Raw genomic sequence first — 18,313 nt, 5'->3', positions numbered from 1 at the left:
AACATGGGTTAAGAGATTATAGTCTCAGTTTATTGTAACCTTTATGATATTTTGTATACTAACTGGAGATTCTGAGTGTTTTTTGTCTGTCTTATATATGATTTTTCTATTTACCTGTTTGCTGTTTCTTGTCGTAAAGAGGGAGCTTCAGGAACAGACAAATGAGCCTTTGAAGAAAAATCTTTCATTAGCTACTTCCTTTATTCCTACATCTGGAAAGTTGTAATGCAGGATGAAAAGATTTCAAACCTCCTGCTACCACCAGTCTTGGTTGCCTTTTTTGACAGGCAAGAAATATGTAGGTAGTATTCTTTCTCCCTTGGGATTATATATGTACATAAATACTGTAAAATGGATTTGTATGTAGCATTTATGGATCTGGAGAAGGCATATGATAGAGTTGATAGAGATGCTCTGTGGAAGGTATTAAGAATATATGGTGTGGGAGGCAAGTTGTGAGAAGCAGTGAAAAGTTTTTATCGAGGATGTAAGGCATGTGTACGTGTAGGAAGAGAGGAAAGTGATTGGTTCTCAGTGAATGTAGGTTTGCGGCAGGGGTGTGTGATGTCTCCATGGTTGTTTAATTTGTTTATGGATGGGGTTGTTAGGGAGGTGAATGCAAGAGTTTTGGAAAGAGGGGCAAGTATGAAGTCTGTTGGGGGTGAGAGAGCTTGGGAAGTGAGTCAGTTGTTGTTCGTTGATGATACAGTGCTGGTGGCTGATTCATGTGAGAAACTGCAGAAGCTGGTGACTGAGTTTGGTAAAGTGTGTGAAAGAAGAAAGTTAAGAGTAAATGTGAATAAGAGCAAGGTAGTTAGGTACAGTAGGGTTGAGGGTCAAGTCAGTTGGGAGGTAAGTTTAAATGGAGAAAAACTGGAGGAAGTAAAGTGTTTTAGATATCTGGGAGTGGATCTGGCAGCGGATGGAACCATGGAAGCGGAAGTGGATCATAGGGTGGGGGACGGGGCGAAAATCCCGGGAGCCTTGAAGAATGTGTGGAAGTCGAGAACTTTATCTCGGAAAGCAAAAATGGGTATGTTTGAAGGAATAGTGGTTCCAACAATTTTGTATGGTTGTGAGGCGTGGGCTATGGATAGAGTTGTGCGCAGGAGGATGGATGTGCTGGAAATGAGATGTTTGAGGACAATGTGTGGTGTGAGGTGGTTTGATCGAGTAAGTAACGTAAGGGTAAGAGAGATGTGTGGAAATAAAAAGAGCGTGGTTGAGAGAGCAGAAGATGGTGTTTTGAAATGGTTTGGGCACATGGAGAGAATGAGTGAGGAAAGATTGACCAAGAGGATATATGTATCGGAGGTGGAGGGAACGAGGAGAAGTGGGAGACCAAATTGGAGGTGGAAAGATGGAGTGAAAAAGATTTTGTGTGATCGGGGCCTGAACATGCAGGAGGGTGAAAGGAGGGCAAGGAATAGAGTGAATTGGATCGATGTGGTATACCGGGGTTGACGTGCTGTCAGTGGATTGAATCAGGGCATGTGAAGCGTTTGGGGTAAACCATGGAAAGCTGTGTAGGTATGTATATTTGCGTGTGTGGACGTATATGTATATACATGTGTATGGGGTGGTTTGGGCCATTTCTTTCGTCTGTTTCCTTGCGCTACCTCGCAAACGCGGGAGACAGCGACAAAGCAAAAAAAAAAAAAAAAAAAAGGATACTGTAAAACACAGAAAATAGACATCAGCTGAAATTACTGTACAGTCAAACATCTCAAATACAACAGCACAAAAACCAAATACAAAAACCAGCAGCACCAGGGTCAAGGCCTCATGGGTTTGAATCTTGTTCATCCTCCCCTACGGGCTGGTCAATAAATTGAGTACCTGATGGGCTGTGGTATACTTACTCATTTACTTCTCACCAAAGGAGTCCCCTTATCATTGTGGAACTCCTGAAGGACTTATGAAGCTAGCCAGATCAACCTGTATGGGTGCCATGGGTCATAAAGTGCAGTGATGTATGTGTGATTATTTTGGGAGAGTGTGGAACAACTTATCCTGTACATGTTCAGGGCCTTCATTGTGGTAGATGATATGTGGGCATGAAGGATCCTGGGATGTATTGAACCAGTTTTTCTAGTAGTGTAGTGATGGGTGATGTCCAGAGTTTAGATGGTAAAGTGTGAATCTTTTTTTTTTTACTGAGTGTGATTTCAGATATATGTAAGTGTGGTTGGCTGATATTTAGCACTGAGTTGGGGGGGCATTTTGTATCTTGCTTGCTGGGTGATTTGTTGTGAATGTGTATTGTAAGTGTAATGTTTGCTGGTGACAGGGGTATCTGTGAATAGAGGTTGCTGAAGTGTGTGGCTGGGATAGGCTTTTTATTTATACTTTAGGGATAGTGGTTCACTATGGAATGATGTGTGAAAGAGGGATGTAGCACTTTTGCAAAGAATTGAGTGCCTGACATGTTAAGGTGGGATTGTTTTGGGAGGATCTTTGTTTTACCTGTATAGTGGTTGAATATTTCTGGAAAGCCGGCCATTGTTTTGAGTTCTTATATTATGTGGTTTGCAGCTTTATTTTACTTTTGAGAGTATGGAAGATCAGGCAGCTGGGGGTGTATTTAAGTGTGGAGCAGATGAATTATTTGTAGAGGATACTAAGAGATCTTTCTTTTTTCTTTTATTTTTCTTTTTTATCCAAATTTGGTACCAGTAACAGTTGTGAGGGCATTCAGTGTTTGTATTGCTTTGGTGTTGATGTATTTAGTGTGAGGATTGAATATCATGTGTCTAGCTTATGTGATGTCTAGAATAGTTGGCATTTTACTGAGTGGGAGTGATTGTCCATTCAAAGTGACTGAACAGTGTGGACTGGATTCATATCTGTTTGAGGTTAATTGCATAATTAAAGACTTCTTTGGAGATGAAGTCATCCAATTCTGGGTGAACCATTGTTCAAGTTGTGTAATGTGGATGCCATTGACTGGGTCCATGCCTTTCAACAACTTCTTGCCCCAAAGGGTCCTAACTCTCCCTGCTCCCACATGGAGCGTAGCATCAATCTGTCCCCAGCTACTGTACAGCACCATAGGCTAGAGGCATCTTTTGATTTATGCAGTAATTATGTTCTTGAAAATTGTCAGGTAAATCAAAAACACATAAGTCGAGCAACATAGATAGTTGAGATTTAGTGTTGTGTCATCAATAAGACAGTCCCAAATATTATACCAGTGAAAAATCACAGTATACACATACAAAGCAGAAGATAACAAACTTAATTGCCACACATATAACTCGTGTAACTGCTCTTCTTGAATTGCATGCTGGTGCTGATGGAGAGGCAGGGGAGGTAACTGGAGGAGTTTGTTGAAAAGGGGGTCATCTTGGTAAAATGACATTGTTAGCTTAGGTGATGGTGATGGTTGAGTGGGTTGGGTGGTTGGTTAGGTTCACCTCTTATGTCACTTGATGTTGATTGCTGATCCTCCTTACAAGAGTCCTTTTTCTTCAGAAAAGAAATCTAGTGTTGCCTGTTTAGCCTTCATCGTCTTCTCATGGTGGATTTCTTTATAGTACCTAACGTAGCAAAAGCAAAGTCATTGTAGTGAAATGCTTCAACTAACCTCTTGCTAGTAAGAGAACACATTCGTCCAACTTCCCCTTCTTCTGTTACCAACTCCTTCAGGTGTTCCTTCTGCAAATGAAGATAAACTCTCTCTGTGTTCTAAGATAAGTCTTAGAATAGAACTCCATTGTCTCTTTGGTAATCAGATGTGGACATAGAGAAGATAGATGGGAAAGTGCATGCACTTAAATTTTCATAAGGACTGTTAGATATTAGAGAAACTTCCTGTGAATAAAAAAGATTTTTAGATGATGCAGTTAATTGGAAAAGTGAAATTGAAAGCTTTTACTGAGAAAGGTAGAGTGAAATCAAAAGTAAGGTGGAAGGGTGAAGGAAGGGATTAATTTGGAGAGGTACACAGACACATGAATATTGTAGTGCCAAAAGGTCAAATGAAGTTGGGCATCTTTTGACAATACAGTAGTTTTTAGTTACTGCAACACACAAGAAGTCAGATACTTTCAGCTTTTAAGAAAGACTAATACTTGTAGCTTTTAAATAGGTTTGTTGAGCACCTTGTGGGCCTTTACATGATTATCCTGGTTGGCCGCAGGTTGAGTAAATGGCTCACTCTTAGGTAGTACTACCTATGATATAGTGAGCGAAAATGCTAGATCAACTTAAAGTCATCTGTGATACGTAGAGACATGCTAGATTTCCCATTCTTGATATCAACCTGCTCTTGCAGAACATTTTTCAAGGATTCCATTAGATGTACAAGTTTCTCTGAAGTTGATGAAATATTACATCCACTATTGTTTACATTTCAGACACCAACTCGCCATTCTTTTCGTCGTAGTCTACGTTGTGTACCAGACAGACCATCAATAGATAGACCAAGGTTTCCCGAGCATCCAGAGAAAACCTTAAATCTTTCACATATAGTGTAAGTGTTGAATATGAAATAGAGGCAAATTTACAAGTATGGAGAAATCTACTCTAAGGATGTCTGTTACCCTGAGCATTTAGGTAGATGACTGCCATTCTTCCACTCCCTCCCCTTATCTATTTATTTCCAGAAACCTGGAGATAGAGTGATAGAGGATAGAGTAAGGCATGTAAAAATTAAGGGGAGACTTTTCTGTTGTGAAAGGAATGGATTTTTAGGCTAGTATTATGGAAAGAATAATGTTTCATCATTCATTTTACAGTATTACTGTGTGAGGTGCAGTAATTTATATTGGGATGAGAAATGTTGAAATGGAAGACAGATTGAGGGAAGGTTTACAGAAGGGAAAGTATGGGGGCCAGGTATACACCAGGAGAATCATGTGTTGAAATATTTTTTTGGAGTAGCTCTTTTTCAGGTATCAAAAATGACGTACAGTAGGATATAGTTTAGGAATGGTGAAGGTAAAAACAGAAACACATTGGTTTGTCATTTCATGGTTACTAGGAATATGTCCGTACCTAGTTGACAAGGAATCTTGAAATGAAGATTTTTAGGAGGCTAGGACTTAACTCCTCTTACCTTGGTTGAAGGGCTGCCTAGAAGCAAGAAAATGAGGACACATACCCACTAAAATGGTGACTTCTGGGTCTATATATTGAGACTCTCAGAAGACCCTCCAGGCTAACTGATGTTATCTTGTGGAGGATGTGATGCACTGACTAAGGTTTCTGGCAGTGAGGTTCCCATACTGTTTTTAGCTGGAAAAGAGAGTTACCTAACTAGAAATTCCCAGGACTGAGCATTTAGATCTGTTATGGTCAGCTTATGAGAGGTTAATTGAAGGAGTCAGCATGAGATTTAAGCATTAGCAAAGAAGGGGAAACCAAGGCTGTGACCTTCAGCATGGTGCTGTCAGGTTCACTAAACCCCAGTGAAGATGCTGTTTCTAAAGAACTTATGACAGAGTTCTATATTCATTTTTTTCACAGGATGTTTAAAACTGCATTTCTCTTGTAGATAGTACTCTTGACAATTTCTTTACCATTAGCGGATATTTGTCTTCATTGGTATTTGTGGATGTATAAATCTGCAGCTGTCTCCCCATTTGCTGGAATCATAGTTATCATGCTTTATTCTGTGCAGTGCTTCTAAAGTAAAGAGATTCATGTTTATGGAACTGTATTATCTGTCTTATGTTACTCTGCCTTTCAAATTTCAGTCCCCCTTCACCTCTTCCCTCCCATAATGGTTTTGAAGGAGGAGCTGCAGCACCACAGCCTACTCCCTTAGATAGTCGTTCATCCAGTAGAAGGTAAGTTACTTTCATGAGTGGAGAAAAAGTGTTATTAGTGACATTTTTCTGGCTTCTATGAAGCTGATCACATTTTGGTTTTGTTGAAAACATCATCAAGCATATTCTTAATCTAAAATCGTTTGTTGGTAGATTGTTTTCCTATAGGTCTTTCTGGCTTTACTAACCTCCTGAATTCTCTGCAAGTTGTATTAGCAGCTTACCAGATTGGAGTCAGTTGGATGAAGAGCATCGGCTCATTGCCCACTATGCTGCTCGTCTTGCTAACCAAACTGCACATTCAGTAAGTCCTTCCCTATATGATTATCTCTTTAACACATACTTGAATCTGCACCTTCCCTTTTTCCATTTTTTCTCAGGCATTTTTTAAAGTTATGGTTTTCATATGAGAAATCTCATTGGCACATGGTAACCAGGTGGTATTTTTGTTTCAGCACTTCATTGTTTCTTCCGTAATCTTTTTGCTTTTTGTAAATTTCAGTAGGTCTAAATTACTTTTCCATTTTTTGAGATTTTTCAGCAACATTTAAAGAAATATGGTAGCTTTTTGGCAAAATTCTTTTTATACATTGCATTTATGTGTTTGTAGAAGACTTTAGGCTTGATACATGCTTTTATGTGATTTCAGCATATTTTTATTGTTACATTTGTTGACTTCAAAATGTAATGAACATAGGAAATATTTTTTCTCATGCTTTTTTTAAGTTATCACAATATTCTCATGAGAGATTTTATTAGCACATAGTTATTGGAGGAATTTTTGTTTCAGCTTTTAGTTGTTTCTTCCTTAACTTTTTTTTTTTTCTGTAAAATTTGTTTCTTCCCTAACTTTTTTTTCATTTTAGCTGTAAAATTTCGGTATGTTTAAATGACTCTTCTATTATGTGAGATTTTTCAGCAACATGTAGGGAAATATGGAAGATTTTTGACAAAATTCTTTACATATATTGCATTTATGTGTTTGTAGAAAACTGTAGGCTTGATGTGTCACGCTTTTATGTGATTTCAAGGAGTTTGTAATGTTATATTGAGGACTTTAAGATGTAATGAACATAGAAAACATTTTTTACTCAGGCACTTATTTAAGTTAACATGATTTTCACATGAGAAATTTTATTGGCATATAGTAACGAGGTTGTTTTTTGTTTCTGCTCATTGTTGTTTCTTTCTTAAGCTTTTGTTGCAGTAAAATTTCAGCGTCTAAATGATTTTTCTTTTGTGAGATTTTCAGTAACTTTTAGGGAATTGTGGTAGATTTTTGGCAAAATTCTTTACATTTATTGCATTTAAGTGTATGTAGAAAACTTTAGGCTTGATATGTCATGCTTTTATGTAATTCCAAGGTGTTTTTAATGTTATATTTGTAGACTTCTAGATGTAATGAATATAGAAAATATTATTTATGTACATCATATGAGTACATTTATTTTTGTTGATTATTGGTCATTTCCAAACAGCACCTTGAATTCTAATTGCATAGTGAAAAGGTTTAAGTGTTGCATCACATTCATCTCATTGTATTTAAGAAAGTGCAAGATCCTTTTACATGATCTGTGTATCATTGTGTTCTTGTGCTTGCTTAGCAAAATATTACAGTATTTGCATAACTCACATCCAGCCTTTTTTCAGAATAATCTATGCTCTCACTGTGATGAAAATGTGACAGAAATATAGTAACAAGGAGCATTCTTGTATGGTACTGGGGCTATTAGGGTGCTCATCCATGCATCCTTCCACTGTGATTCATTAGTTATGCAGGGATGGGACACAAAAAAGGGAAGAGCTTTGAATTAGATTTTTTCAAAGTAATGTATTTGTCTCTACTATAGGCACATTAGATACTTGGTTATACATGTTCCCAAGGGAGCAGTTCTTTCTCCAATTCTCATCATTTTCTTCTTACTTGACCTGTTAATTCATGCAGGCTTCATTTTGAAAATCCTCTCATATGTAGATATCCTCATAATCACATCTCATTACTTAAGAAATGCTACAACAAGGATGCAACACTGCATTGTATGATTAGAGTATTAGCTCATTCACCGCAGAATGTCTGCTTCCCCACAAAAATCAGTCATTCAGAATCAGGACTAAATGTTATTTTAACACCATATTTGTATTCAGAATCAAAAACACTTCTTATAATCAGTTTTTAAAGGAAATTTATTTTTCTGAGAAAATACCTAAGATTGAAAGTAATAGTTCAGGAGGTTTTTTAGCTCAAAAAGATCTTGTTTCAAAATTTAAAGACAAGATATTCAAAGATTTCTATACTTGAAATAATCATGGAGCATATATCATAATCTACTTAGTTAGCGATTAATACCCAGTAAATATGGTGCAAAGGAGCAGAAAAAATTTTAAAATTGGCTTCATTTAACAGCTTCATTGAATATCATAAAGACTGCTAAATGATATTTTAACACCAGATTTGTATTCAGCTTGAAAAATGCTTCTTATAATGACTTTTTAAAGGAAATCTGTTTTTCTGAGAAAAATGCCAAAAATTCATGGTATTTTTTAGCTCAAAAAACTTTTTTTTCAAAATTGAAAGATTAGATATTCAAATACTTCTATACTTGAAATAATCATGAAAAATATACCATAATGCTCTCAGTTACCGATACATACACAGTAAATAAGATGCAAAGGAACAGAAATATTTAAAATTTACTTCATTTAACAGCTTAATTAGGTGTCATTAAGAGGACTAAACGATATTTTAACACCAAATTTGTATTCAGCGTGAAAAATACTTCTTATAATGAGTTTTTAAAGATTTTATTTTATGAGAAAAATACCAAAAATTGAAGGTAATAGTTACAGTGGCATATCTAAGGTATGGTAGGTAGGGCAGTTTCCCTGAGCGCCACTTGAAGGGAGGCGCCACTCATCAGGTTTGTTTTTTGACATATGCTACCCGATTGACATTTTTAACGGATTGGTTTTGTGCGATAAAAAAGAAACTTGCCTACTTTTCAACTATAGTAATATTTTGCCACTGTCAGTTGCATTACTGCTTCTATGTTACAATTTTGATCAAATAAGTCTTTAAGAGTTTATATAGATTTAAGTTTGGCCTAACTCTTCAACAATATATAATTACACTGTATATATTTTTGTATACATCCACTGTACGTACATTTATATTGAAGCCAGGGGCGCAGTTTCAGTGCTTGCCATAGGTGCTATTTCTCCTAGATACGCTCCTGATTCTCAAGGAATATCTCATACTCACAGGATGTTGCCACAGAGAGAAAAGGTTTATCAACTTCAAAACCTACTGTAGAATCCTAGGGTAGGTGAATTATTTGCAATTCACCTCCAGCAGCTTTAAAGTAAAATCATGATTTGTATAATAATTTGTTTTGGTATCATATGTCATTGTCAGGAATCACTCAAAATATTAAAAAGTGTAGAGGAGAAACTTTCTTCAGAACAGTAGAGATTGTTTTCTTTCTTGATCACTTCCTGTTCCAACTGTGGAAGATGTTCTCGTCTACCTTTTTATCACACTGTTATTTACTTCCACAATCATATATACACATAACCCCTTTAGGACCCCATTAGGATCACATTAGTGCATCTTCACCAGACTGGATTGGATTCTTCATGATTTCTTATTGGTTGTTGCTTCTTTTGAGTTTTCATATAACAAATGATCATTCTTCTGTTACTATTATGGTCTTACTCTGTGCAAATTCGAGCCTGGTCTGATTCAGCATATAAGTCGGCAAAGATTCAAACTAAGGTCGCTGAGCAACAAACATAAGTTCTTTGGTAGACATATATGCTGTTTGTATTGTTTGCATGTAGTAGTTCTTTCTGTATTAGCAATTCTCATTTGGTAATTTTCTATTGCTGTCACTTTGTTTCCAGTTGATTGACACACTTCTGTTGTTTATTGTGAACCCTTCTATGGCATGCTTTGTTTCTGTTATTATGTACATTCCCACCTTAGATTGTATTAATGTTTAAAATTTTGTTGATAGTAGTCCTCAGCTTTTTGTTCATACCCAGTCTTCTCCTGCATAAACACATAGGTAATCCTTCTTTGTGTATCTTCACCTGCAGGTGGTTGCAATTCAAGTGGGAAATCACCCTTGTTGAGGCCTTATCATCATTAGGAGACAGAAAAGAGTACAGTCTCATTAAGAACTTTCTCTCATCAAAGCAGTCCATCATTTCCCTGCTCATTAGTGAAGTGTATCCTTGATGCTGCAGGGACCACATCATAGGGGCTCTAGGATTGTAGTATAATGATAATGTTTATAATAATGAACCATGCTTATTTGATCCAGTCACTTTATTTTTTCTTTAATCTTAAGTATTCAAACGTATCTTTTAACTTTCTCATTGATCTCCTTAGTCATTAATGATGTGCTTTTAATGTTATTTTTCTGACAAAATAATCTTTACCCCCTATTATTTTTCTCCTTCAGGGTAGTGAGAGTGTTGACTCCAGTCCTGAATTTGATGCAAATGCACAACGAGAACTTATCCAGTCTCTTGAGGCTAAGAATAGGGATATCATGAGAGAAATAAATGCTTTAAGGTAAAACCATAATGCTCTGACCATTTATGTTATTTACTTCTAATTTCTATTTTCCATTGTGTAGTAAGGAAACTTTCAAGTAATCTTTCTGTTGATGAGCTTGTAAAGGCTGTAGTATAGATTTTGGTTGAATATAAGAAAAATAAACAGGTCAAACATCCTTGATGTAGACCCACTTTCACTGGGAACCACTCATCTTCCTCCCTTCTTACTGGCACAGATACTTTACTCTTAGTAAAAATTTATTACATTTAGAAACTCACCCTTTACATCATATATTCACTGCTACTTTCATAAGGCCCCTCTTTCAACTCTATCAGTTTCTTTCCCCAAACTCTTAATAACCACAAACATTTCCCTTTCTTTCTCAAGTACATCTCACACATTCTTCAAAGTAAATGGTTGGCCCAAACATCTCTTCCTCTCCTGAACTCACAGTGCTCATCCCCAGTCAGATATTTTGTGCATGCCAGTACCCTCTCAAGCTTCGCCATTCCGTACACCTAACCAGATATACTCAACAGACTCAAGACTCTGTAATATGAGTGTTTTCTTTCATTCCCCTTGCCTTTATGTAAAGGTACACATGCAATTTTATCAGTCCCAAGGCACCTCACCATGGGTCTAATGAATAGAATGGTGAGGGAGGCAAATGCCAGGCATGCTGAGGGTCGTGAGGCATAGTAGTTGAATCACTTGCTGTTTGCAGATGACACAGAAGATGATAACATAGTTTGGGAGTGTGTGAAAGGAGAAAGGGGAGAATAGATATGAACGGAAGTAAGGGAATGGGATGCAGCAGGAGGATGAGGCAATGTAAGTTTGAGTGGGAAGGACCTGGAGAAATTGAAGTGCTTTAGACACTTTAGAGTGAATGAACAATGGATGGATCCATGAGGGCTAAAGTGAGTCATAGTGTGAAAACTAGGCCAAGACCGAGGGTACATGTAAGAGTGTGTGGAAGGAGAGATCTTTAAGGACAAAGTTGAGCTTGTTGGAAGGTACAGTAATCCTGACAGCATTGTATGAATATTTATCCTGGGCTTTTGATAGAAAATAAAAGAAAAATGGTGAACTTGTTGGGAGTGAAGTGCCTGAGGATGGTTAGTTGTCTGAGGTGGGGTGATCATGTAAGAAATGACAGTGAAAGAGAGAGGAGTGGTAGTAAGTATAGTGTGACTAAGAGCTGACCAAGGTGTACTGAACTGGGTTGGACATACGAAGAGGATGAGTGAAGGAAGGGTAAGAGTATCTCTGTGTAACTAGAAAAGAAAGGAAGGAGCAGGGGGAGACTGAGAACAAGACGGAAGGATGAAGTGAAGGAAGATTTAAGATATTAGTTCCTAAACAAAAATGAGAGTGAGAAGCATGCATGGAACAAAACAAATTGAATTGTTGTGATATACAGGTAGAGGGTTTCTCAGTTATAGGTGATGAGCATTGGTTTTAGTACATTATACATGACAAACAGGGAGTGGATATATGCAAATGGTGTTTGTTATTCATTTATTTCTCTTCTTTTTCACTGTGATGGGGAAATTATTGAGTATAAACAAAAAGGTAAAGAGAAATGTACGCAGGCATCCTGATGAACAGGGATAGTAGATTAGATACACTGACTGATTTTGCAAAGTTGAGAAAGTATTGGTAAGTAGTCTAAAATCCTGTTACAGAAATACCAGCTTGAAAATTAAAAGTGAGAGAAATGTGTGTCTCTGATATGAAAAATACTATGAAATGGATAGGGCTATATATGTTAGTACATTATATGTAGAATGCCCATCTTTTCTGTAGAGATTTAGCAGAGAATAGAATTTTCATTAGAAGCATAAAGATACTTTCATCATCGTAACGTAAGCATTTGGAACAGACTGATGTGATATGCCATCATTGTTCTTAGAAAGTGAACATTGATGTTATTTTTATAGTTCACATGTTTGGTAGAAAGATGTATCATGATACCATTGTTGTGTGACAAATGTGTTTGGTAGGATGACTGAGGTTTTATTTGGGGAAAGAATAGCTGATATTAGAAAAGAAAGGAGGGATTGAATGAGAACTTGACTTTATGAAGAGCATATTTGCATTGATTCTGAGCAGAAATGAAAGCAGAGTGAGATTCATGGAAAGGAAAAAGTTTCATGATCAGTACGCCTTTTTTCTGATGCAACAGAGACACCAGATCAGGAACAATCTACCATGACTAGGTGGAGAAAGATCTGGTGGAAGAAGGGATATAGGACCAAGATAACCTCTGCTGTATGTTTAGCATAGCATGAAGCTTCCCAGTCAGTGAAGCAGTACCCATCACTTGGAAAGACAGTAAAGAACCTGTACAGTAATGACCACTGAGCTCTCCCAGAGTACCAGAGTTGACATTTCGATGGGGCAGATATAGGATGGGCATACCCAGTTAGAAACAGGAGAAATAAGATTGTGGTTAGAGGATCCTAGGAGGGCAGAAATAGCATAAGTAAAGTGAGAGGGTTCAGAAGTAAAGTGTTTGCAAAGTGGTCATGACAGCTGAGGACTCATCTTGGATGTTTAATGATTTGCTCCGGTTCATTAAGGAGAGAAAAAAGGGATTAGGTTCCACCATGATCATCTTGGTTAGAGCTTAACCAATACTTGAATTCCTTTTCGTAGAGGATTTGGTGCATAGATATGGGAAGAGCAGTGCATTGTGCCAAGGAATCTGATAGTCCAAGAGTTGTTTACAGTTAGAAAAATTGTAAGGGAAATATTCAAGAAATAAAAACAAAGTTTTATAGGGTAGAGAAAATTTTAGCTTGATTGCTTCAAAGCTGAGAGACAGACTGAAGAGCCTCAAGAAAGGCCGAGAGAATTTTTGTATTACAATAAGCTCAAGCATTGCCCTTGGAGCAAATACAGTTGTAGAGATTAGATTTAGAGATCTGATAGTTTAGATGAGAAACAATCTTGGACAGTTGGGTTTTAGAGAGAGGAAAATCAGGGAAAGAAGCAGACATATGGTGTTCAGCAAAGGGAAGGTTAGATTTTAGACTGCAAATGTTGCCAAAATGGATAAAGAAAAGAGCCTAGGGGCTGTGTCTGAAGAAGTGGGGTTGGTCCCAGTCACTTGATATCATTCGAGGGGGCCTTAGGGATCATCCAGCCCTCTTGTGTATGTTATTGTGTCACTTTCCATTGGTTTGAGATGAGTCTTGAATCATGGTCTTTATTTAAGTTTTGTAAATAGAACCTAATTTTTGTAATAGATTCAGTTGCAGTATGATTATAGTTAATGCAGTTGTATAATGTTTTGCTTCTGTTGGTACAGTAGAATTACAATTTTTATTAGATATGAGATGTATGGAAATACTGCTATGTGACAATTACGGCTGTGTAGGAAAAGAAAATGATGGTCTTAGCTGGAGTGGACGTGAGGAGTTAACTTTGAGACGTGGGTATGATGACAACAGAAAGAATAGGGTTTATAGCTACCAACTTTGAGATATTCCTCCAGCTGTCTACAAAGACCCTGGATTGTGGATGTGAATATTGTAACTATGTGTACATAGAAATAGGGAGTCTTGTTTCTATGTATCCAACACCAACAATATATAATGCTATATTACATTCACCCTATCCATTTTACAACTTCACATCAATTTCTTAAGTAAAATCATATCACTATCTAAGAATCTTTGCAGCTGCTTTTACTAAGCTTGCCATTCCTCTGTAATTTCATGTTTTGCCACCTGATAACAGGGCCAAGATCATTGAGGATGTGGCTGATCATCATTCCCCCACCTACAGTAATTTGGAAAATATTCTTCTGTAATACTGATATTATTTGATGTGCCAGATACTTGTTCCTCATTTGTGGTGCTGTGTAATATACATTCTTAATATAATGATTTAGCAAGAAAGGCCCTTTTATCCAGATAAGTCTTTGGTGATGTGGCCCCATAAGAGAAGTGACTTTTTTCTGCTTTCAAGAACCCATATGTTTGGGAACAAGTAAAATAATTACATATTGTTTTTGTAAGTATTATCACTATAGATAACCGTATTACTTGCTAGAAATGTAGACTGTGTAATGCAATCCTGTTATCAGATTGGGTCTATAGGGACCTGTTATCTCAAATCATTTTTTGTTAAAACTGTCCTTCTGAGGTCCCCAAAATCTCATAATCTTGTTTATCATGTAGGTCTTATTACATGATTACATAAGAGTGGGCTCCATATCTCAGAAAATAAGGCAGCACTTTTTTTTAATGTAATAGCCCTTCATAATTTCAAAAATAGCTTCAGTATGGTTACTTTTAGCCTTGAAAACTGAAAGATTATCTGATAGAGGACCCAAGGCTTTGACCTGCAAGAGAGGAATCCAGGCTTTTTCAACATCACTGCACTTTATACATTTTAGCTTTAAAGAATCACAGTACCGTTGTATGCTTTATTTGCTTTGTGGCTGTGACTGGTTCACAATCATGTTCCCTCACTTTGCTGTTGGATGGGAACAGGCCTTTTTTTTTGTTCTACTCTCCAGTAGTTTGTGCTTGAGAGCAACCTTGCTTGATGGCTCTTATTTTTCTTTTTTACTATTTTTCTCAGAACTCTTAACAATAAGCATTTCCCTTTGTGACTTCAAATTTCTAGGCCTTTGCTCAACCATCCCCATCAAATGTACATACAAAGTAGTTAAAGAAATGTACTTATTTTATATTCTCATGCAAAAATGTTCTACAGTCTGACTTATCTTTCATATACAACCCCAATGCTTTTATGTGCATCACATCTTGTTTTTCTAACATATTTACTTTCACCTTCACTTACATCTATCTTTCAGCTAATAATTGTGTGTTAATACTTTGTCATTGGCAAATAACATCCTGAATTTATTTTTTCCATTGCCCATTTTTTATGTCGCTTTACCAACACTTCCAGCCATAATCTTTGTTGCTACCCAGTAAATGAAAGTATTATTATATAGTTACAACAATATTTTGCTTCCTCAGTTCACGAAAATTTGATGTGCCATTGTTCATTTGATCACTGTTGCACTGTATTAATGTTCTTTTCCAATGATAGATTCTAAGGAACATATTTGTGCCCAAAGGGACAGAACATCTTTACAAATATAGTTGGGTTTCAGGAACAGAGTGTATGTTTGCAGGCGGCAGCAGGAACGAGCAGAGGGCAGCAGTAACCCAACATTGGTGGCAGAGTTAAGGGCCCTTCGGTCACATCGTCATGAGTTGGAGTCAAACCTTTCCTACCTCCAAGATTCACGCAAGCAGCTTATGCAACAGCTAGAAAGTCTTATGAAAATGCTCAAAGTAGGTATAATAGCTTTCTGAGTATTTTCATCAGCTAGAAAGATGTTTGATATGTTTACATTTTATCATTATAAGTGTTGTAAGAGAATGATCTAAAGCCTGGTAAGAAGCTTGTGTGATGATTTATTTGCAAAATAATGTTTGTGTAAGATTCTGCCAGAGCTACCCATCTATATGGGTTGAAAATCTTACAGCTTATACATGAATCGGCAAATTGGTGAATTTGTTATCATTATAGAATGATGATTTTGATTACATTTGTTAAGGCAATTAATGTGTAAATGTAAACTTACAGCCTCTGTGCAGTTGATTTGTCCTGTGCGAATGGGAGCAGAGATGGAATTGCTGGTGTTTGGTCGATAGTATAGGGTTATGTTTTCATTTGTTATGTGGTCCATTTCTTTATGAACTAGCAGCATATCTCCACAGATCACCTCTAGAAATATAATGATTTTGTAAGCTTCTTGAGCTAGTTGTATTTAAGTCTTTACCATAAATGACAAAACTGTTATTAATGAATTTATATCAGGTATGCTGTTTCTAACTTCCTAGGAATATGCTGCATTTAGTTCCTTTTCTGTGCATCTCAATCCTTAAGTAACTTTAAACACAGAATCCACGTGTACATCACTCTAAGGGACTTAATTGCTCACATTGTCCTTTTACTTAATTCTCAGTTTCCTTTTTCCTTTAGAAAAAAAGTGTGAGGAAGTTCTCTTATGGTATAAGAGGGGTGGATGAATGGAATAAGATAAATGATGATATAGTTAATGCAGACAACATGCAGAAATTAAGAAGTTGTATGACAGTAAATCTCCATCCCTAGACAGTATAAAAAGGTAATTACTAATAGATAATATTGCACACTCAAACACACTCAAAACCAGAGGGTATTGCTTAAAATAGAGCAAGAAACTTTATGAAAATAATGTGAATAAGTATTTTTATGGTGTAAAAGTTGTGGATAGATAGATGTGGGAAGTGCAACTGAGTACAAACAAGATACAGAAATTTCAGATGTTGCATGATTATAGAAAATGTTCAGGAGATGGGGACTCATGGCTGTACAGTACAAATACGTAATTACACACACACAGACTAACTAAAGAAACAAGATCTTGCCCTCTCTCTCCAGAGGGGTACATGATAGTAAGGAGGGAAAGAGAAGATAGAGGAGGAGGCAGTTTAGCTCTTCAAATAAGAATGACCTTAAGTTTCAGGAAACAGTAGTAGTTTGCCCATTCAGACAGTACATTATGGGAAGAGTAAATAGAAGAAAGAAGTGCACAAGTATTGATGATGTATAATCCTCAAAAGAAATTAATGATCTAGAACAAGTATACAGTGAGGGAATAATTGGGATGGTACATGAAGCCATAGATATGTGAATTTTTATATATATATTAGTCATGTCCCACATTTGTGAGGTAGCATTAAGAAAAGAAGACTGAGCCTTAGAGGAAATAGCCTCACTTGGCCCCCTTCTCTGTTCCTTCTTTTGGAAAATTGAAGAATGTGTGGAAGTCAAGAACATTATCTTGGAAAGCAAAAACGGGTATGTTTGAAGGAATAGTGGTTCCAACAATGTTATATGGTTGCGAGGCGTGGGCTATAGATAGAGTTGTGCGGAGGAGGGTGGATGTGCTGGAAATGAGATGTTTGAGGACAATATGTGGTGTTAGGTGGTTTTATCAAGTAAGTAATGAAAGGGTAAGAGAGATGTGTGGTAATAAAAAGAGTGTGGTTGAGAGAGCAGAAAAGGGTGTTTTGAAATGGTTTGGTCACATGGAGAGAATGAGTGAGGAAAGATTGACCAAGAGGATATATGTGTCAGAGTTGGAGGGAATGAGGAGAAGTGGGAGACCAAATTGGAGGTGGAAAGATGGAGTGAAAAAGATTTTGAGTGATCGTGGCCTTAACATGCAGGAGGGTGAAAAGCATGCAAGGAATAGAGTGAATTGGAACGATGTTGTATACCGGGGTCAACGTGCTGTCAGTAGATTGAACCAGGGCATGTGAAGCGTCTGGGGTAAACCATGGGAAGTTCTGTGGGGCCTGGATGTGGAAAGGGAGCTGTGGTTTCGGTGCATTATACATGACAGCTAGAGACTGTGGACGAATGTGGCCTTTGTTTTTCTTTTCCTAGCGCTACCTCGCACACATGCAGGCGGAGGGGGTTGTTATTCCATGTGTGGGGGGGGCTGGCAATGGGAATGAATAAAGGTAAACAGTATGAATTATGTATGTGTATATATGTATATGTCTGTGTGAGTATATATATGTATACGTTGAGATGTATTGATATGTATATTTGCGTGTGTGGACGTGTATGCATATACATGTGTATGTGGGTGGGTTGGGCCATTCTTTCATCTGTTTCCTTACATTACCTCGCTAACGCGGGAGACAACGACAAAATGAAATAGATGAAATAAATATATAAATAGATATTTATGTATGTATGTATGTATGTATATCCTACCCTGATCCCAGTACCCATTTTATTAACCAACTCTTAGAGGTAGATGTACAACTGGGTTGACTGTGAACTTACAGCCACAACCAGGATTCAAAGCTATGTGCTTAAACCTGGGCAGCCTGCAAATGTGTCACAGTCAGAATGCTAACTGCTACACCACACTTTTACATCACTTACCCCA

General features: G+C 37.1%; 1 protein-coding gene across 3 annotated transcripts in view; it reads left to right on the top strand.

Annotated features, from left to right (window-relative positions):
• The window catches only part of LOC139755889 (dystrobrevin beta-like), a 167,836-nt gene that overhangs the window by 113,083 nt on the left and 36,440 nt on the right, over nt 1-18,313 (top strand). For all 3 annotated transcript variants that reach the window (XM_071674599.1, XM_071674598.1, XM_071674597.1), the window contains 5 exons: nt 4,359-4,474; nt 5,700-5,792; nt 5,979-6,075; nt 10,235-10,347; nt 15,470-15,653. In XM_071674599.1, coding sequence (XP_071530700.1) covers nt 4,359-4,474; nt 5,700-5,792; nt 5,979-6,075; nt 10,235-10,347; nt 15,470-15,653 — 603 coding nt within the window. The remainder of the gene's footprint in view (nt 1-4,358; nt 4,475-5,699; nt 5,793-5,978; nt 6,076-10,234; nt 10,348-15,469; nt 15,654-18,313) is intronic.

This window comes from Panulirus ornatus, chromosome 20, assembly GCF_036320965.1.
Source record: "Panulirus ornatus isolate Po-2019 chromosome 20, ASM3632096v1, whole genome shotgun sequence".
Classification (NCBI taxonomy): domain Eukaryota; kingdom Metazoa; phylum Arthropoda; class Malacostraca; order Decapoda; family Palinuridae; genus Panulirus; species Panulirus ornatus.
The sequence above is the reverse complement of the archived record's forward strand: the minus strand, read 5'-3'. Positions and strand labels throughout refer to the sequence as shown.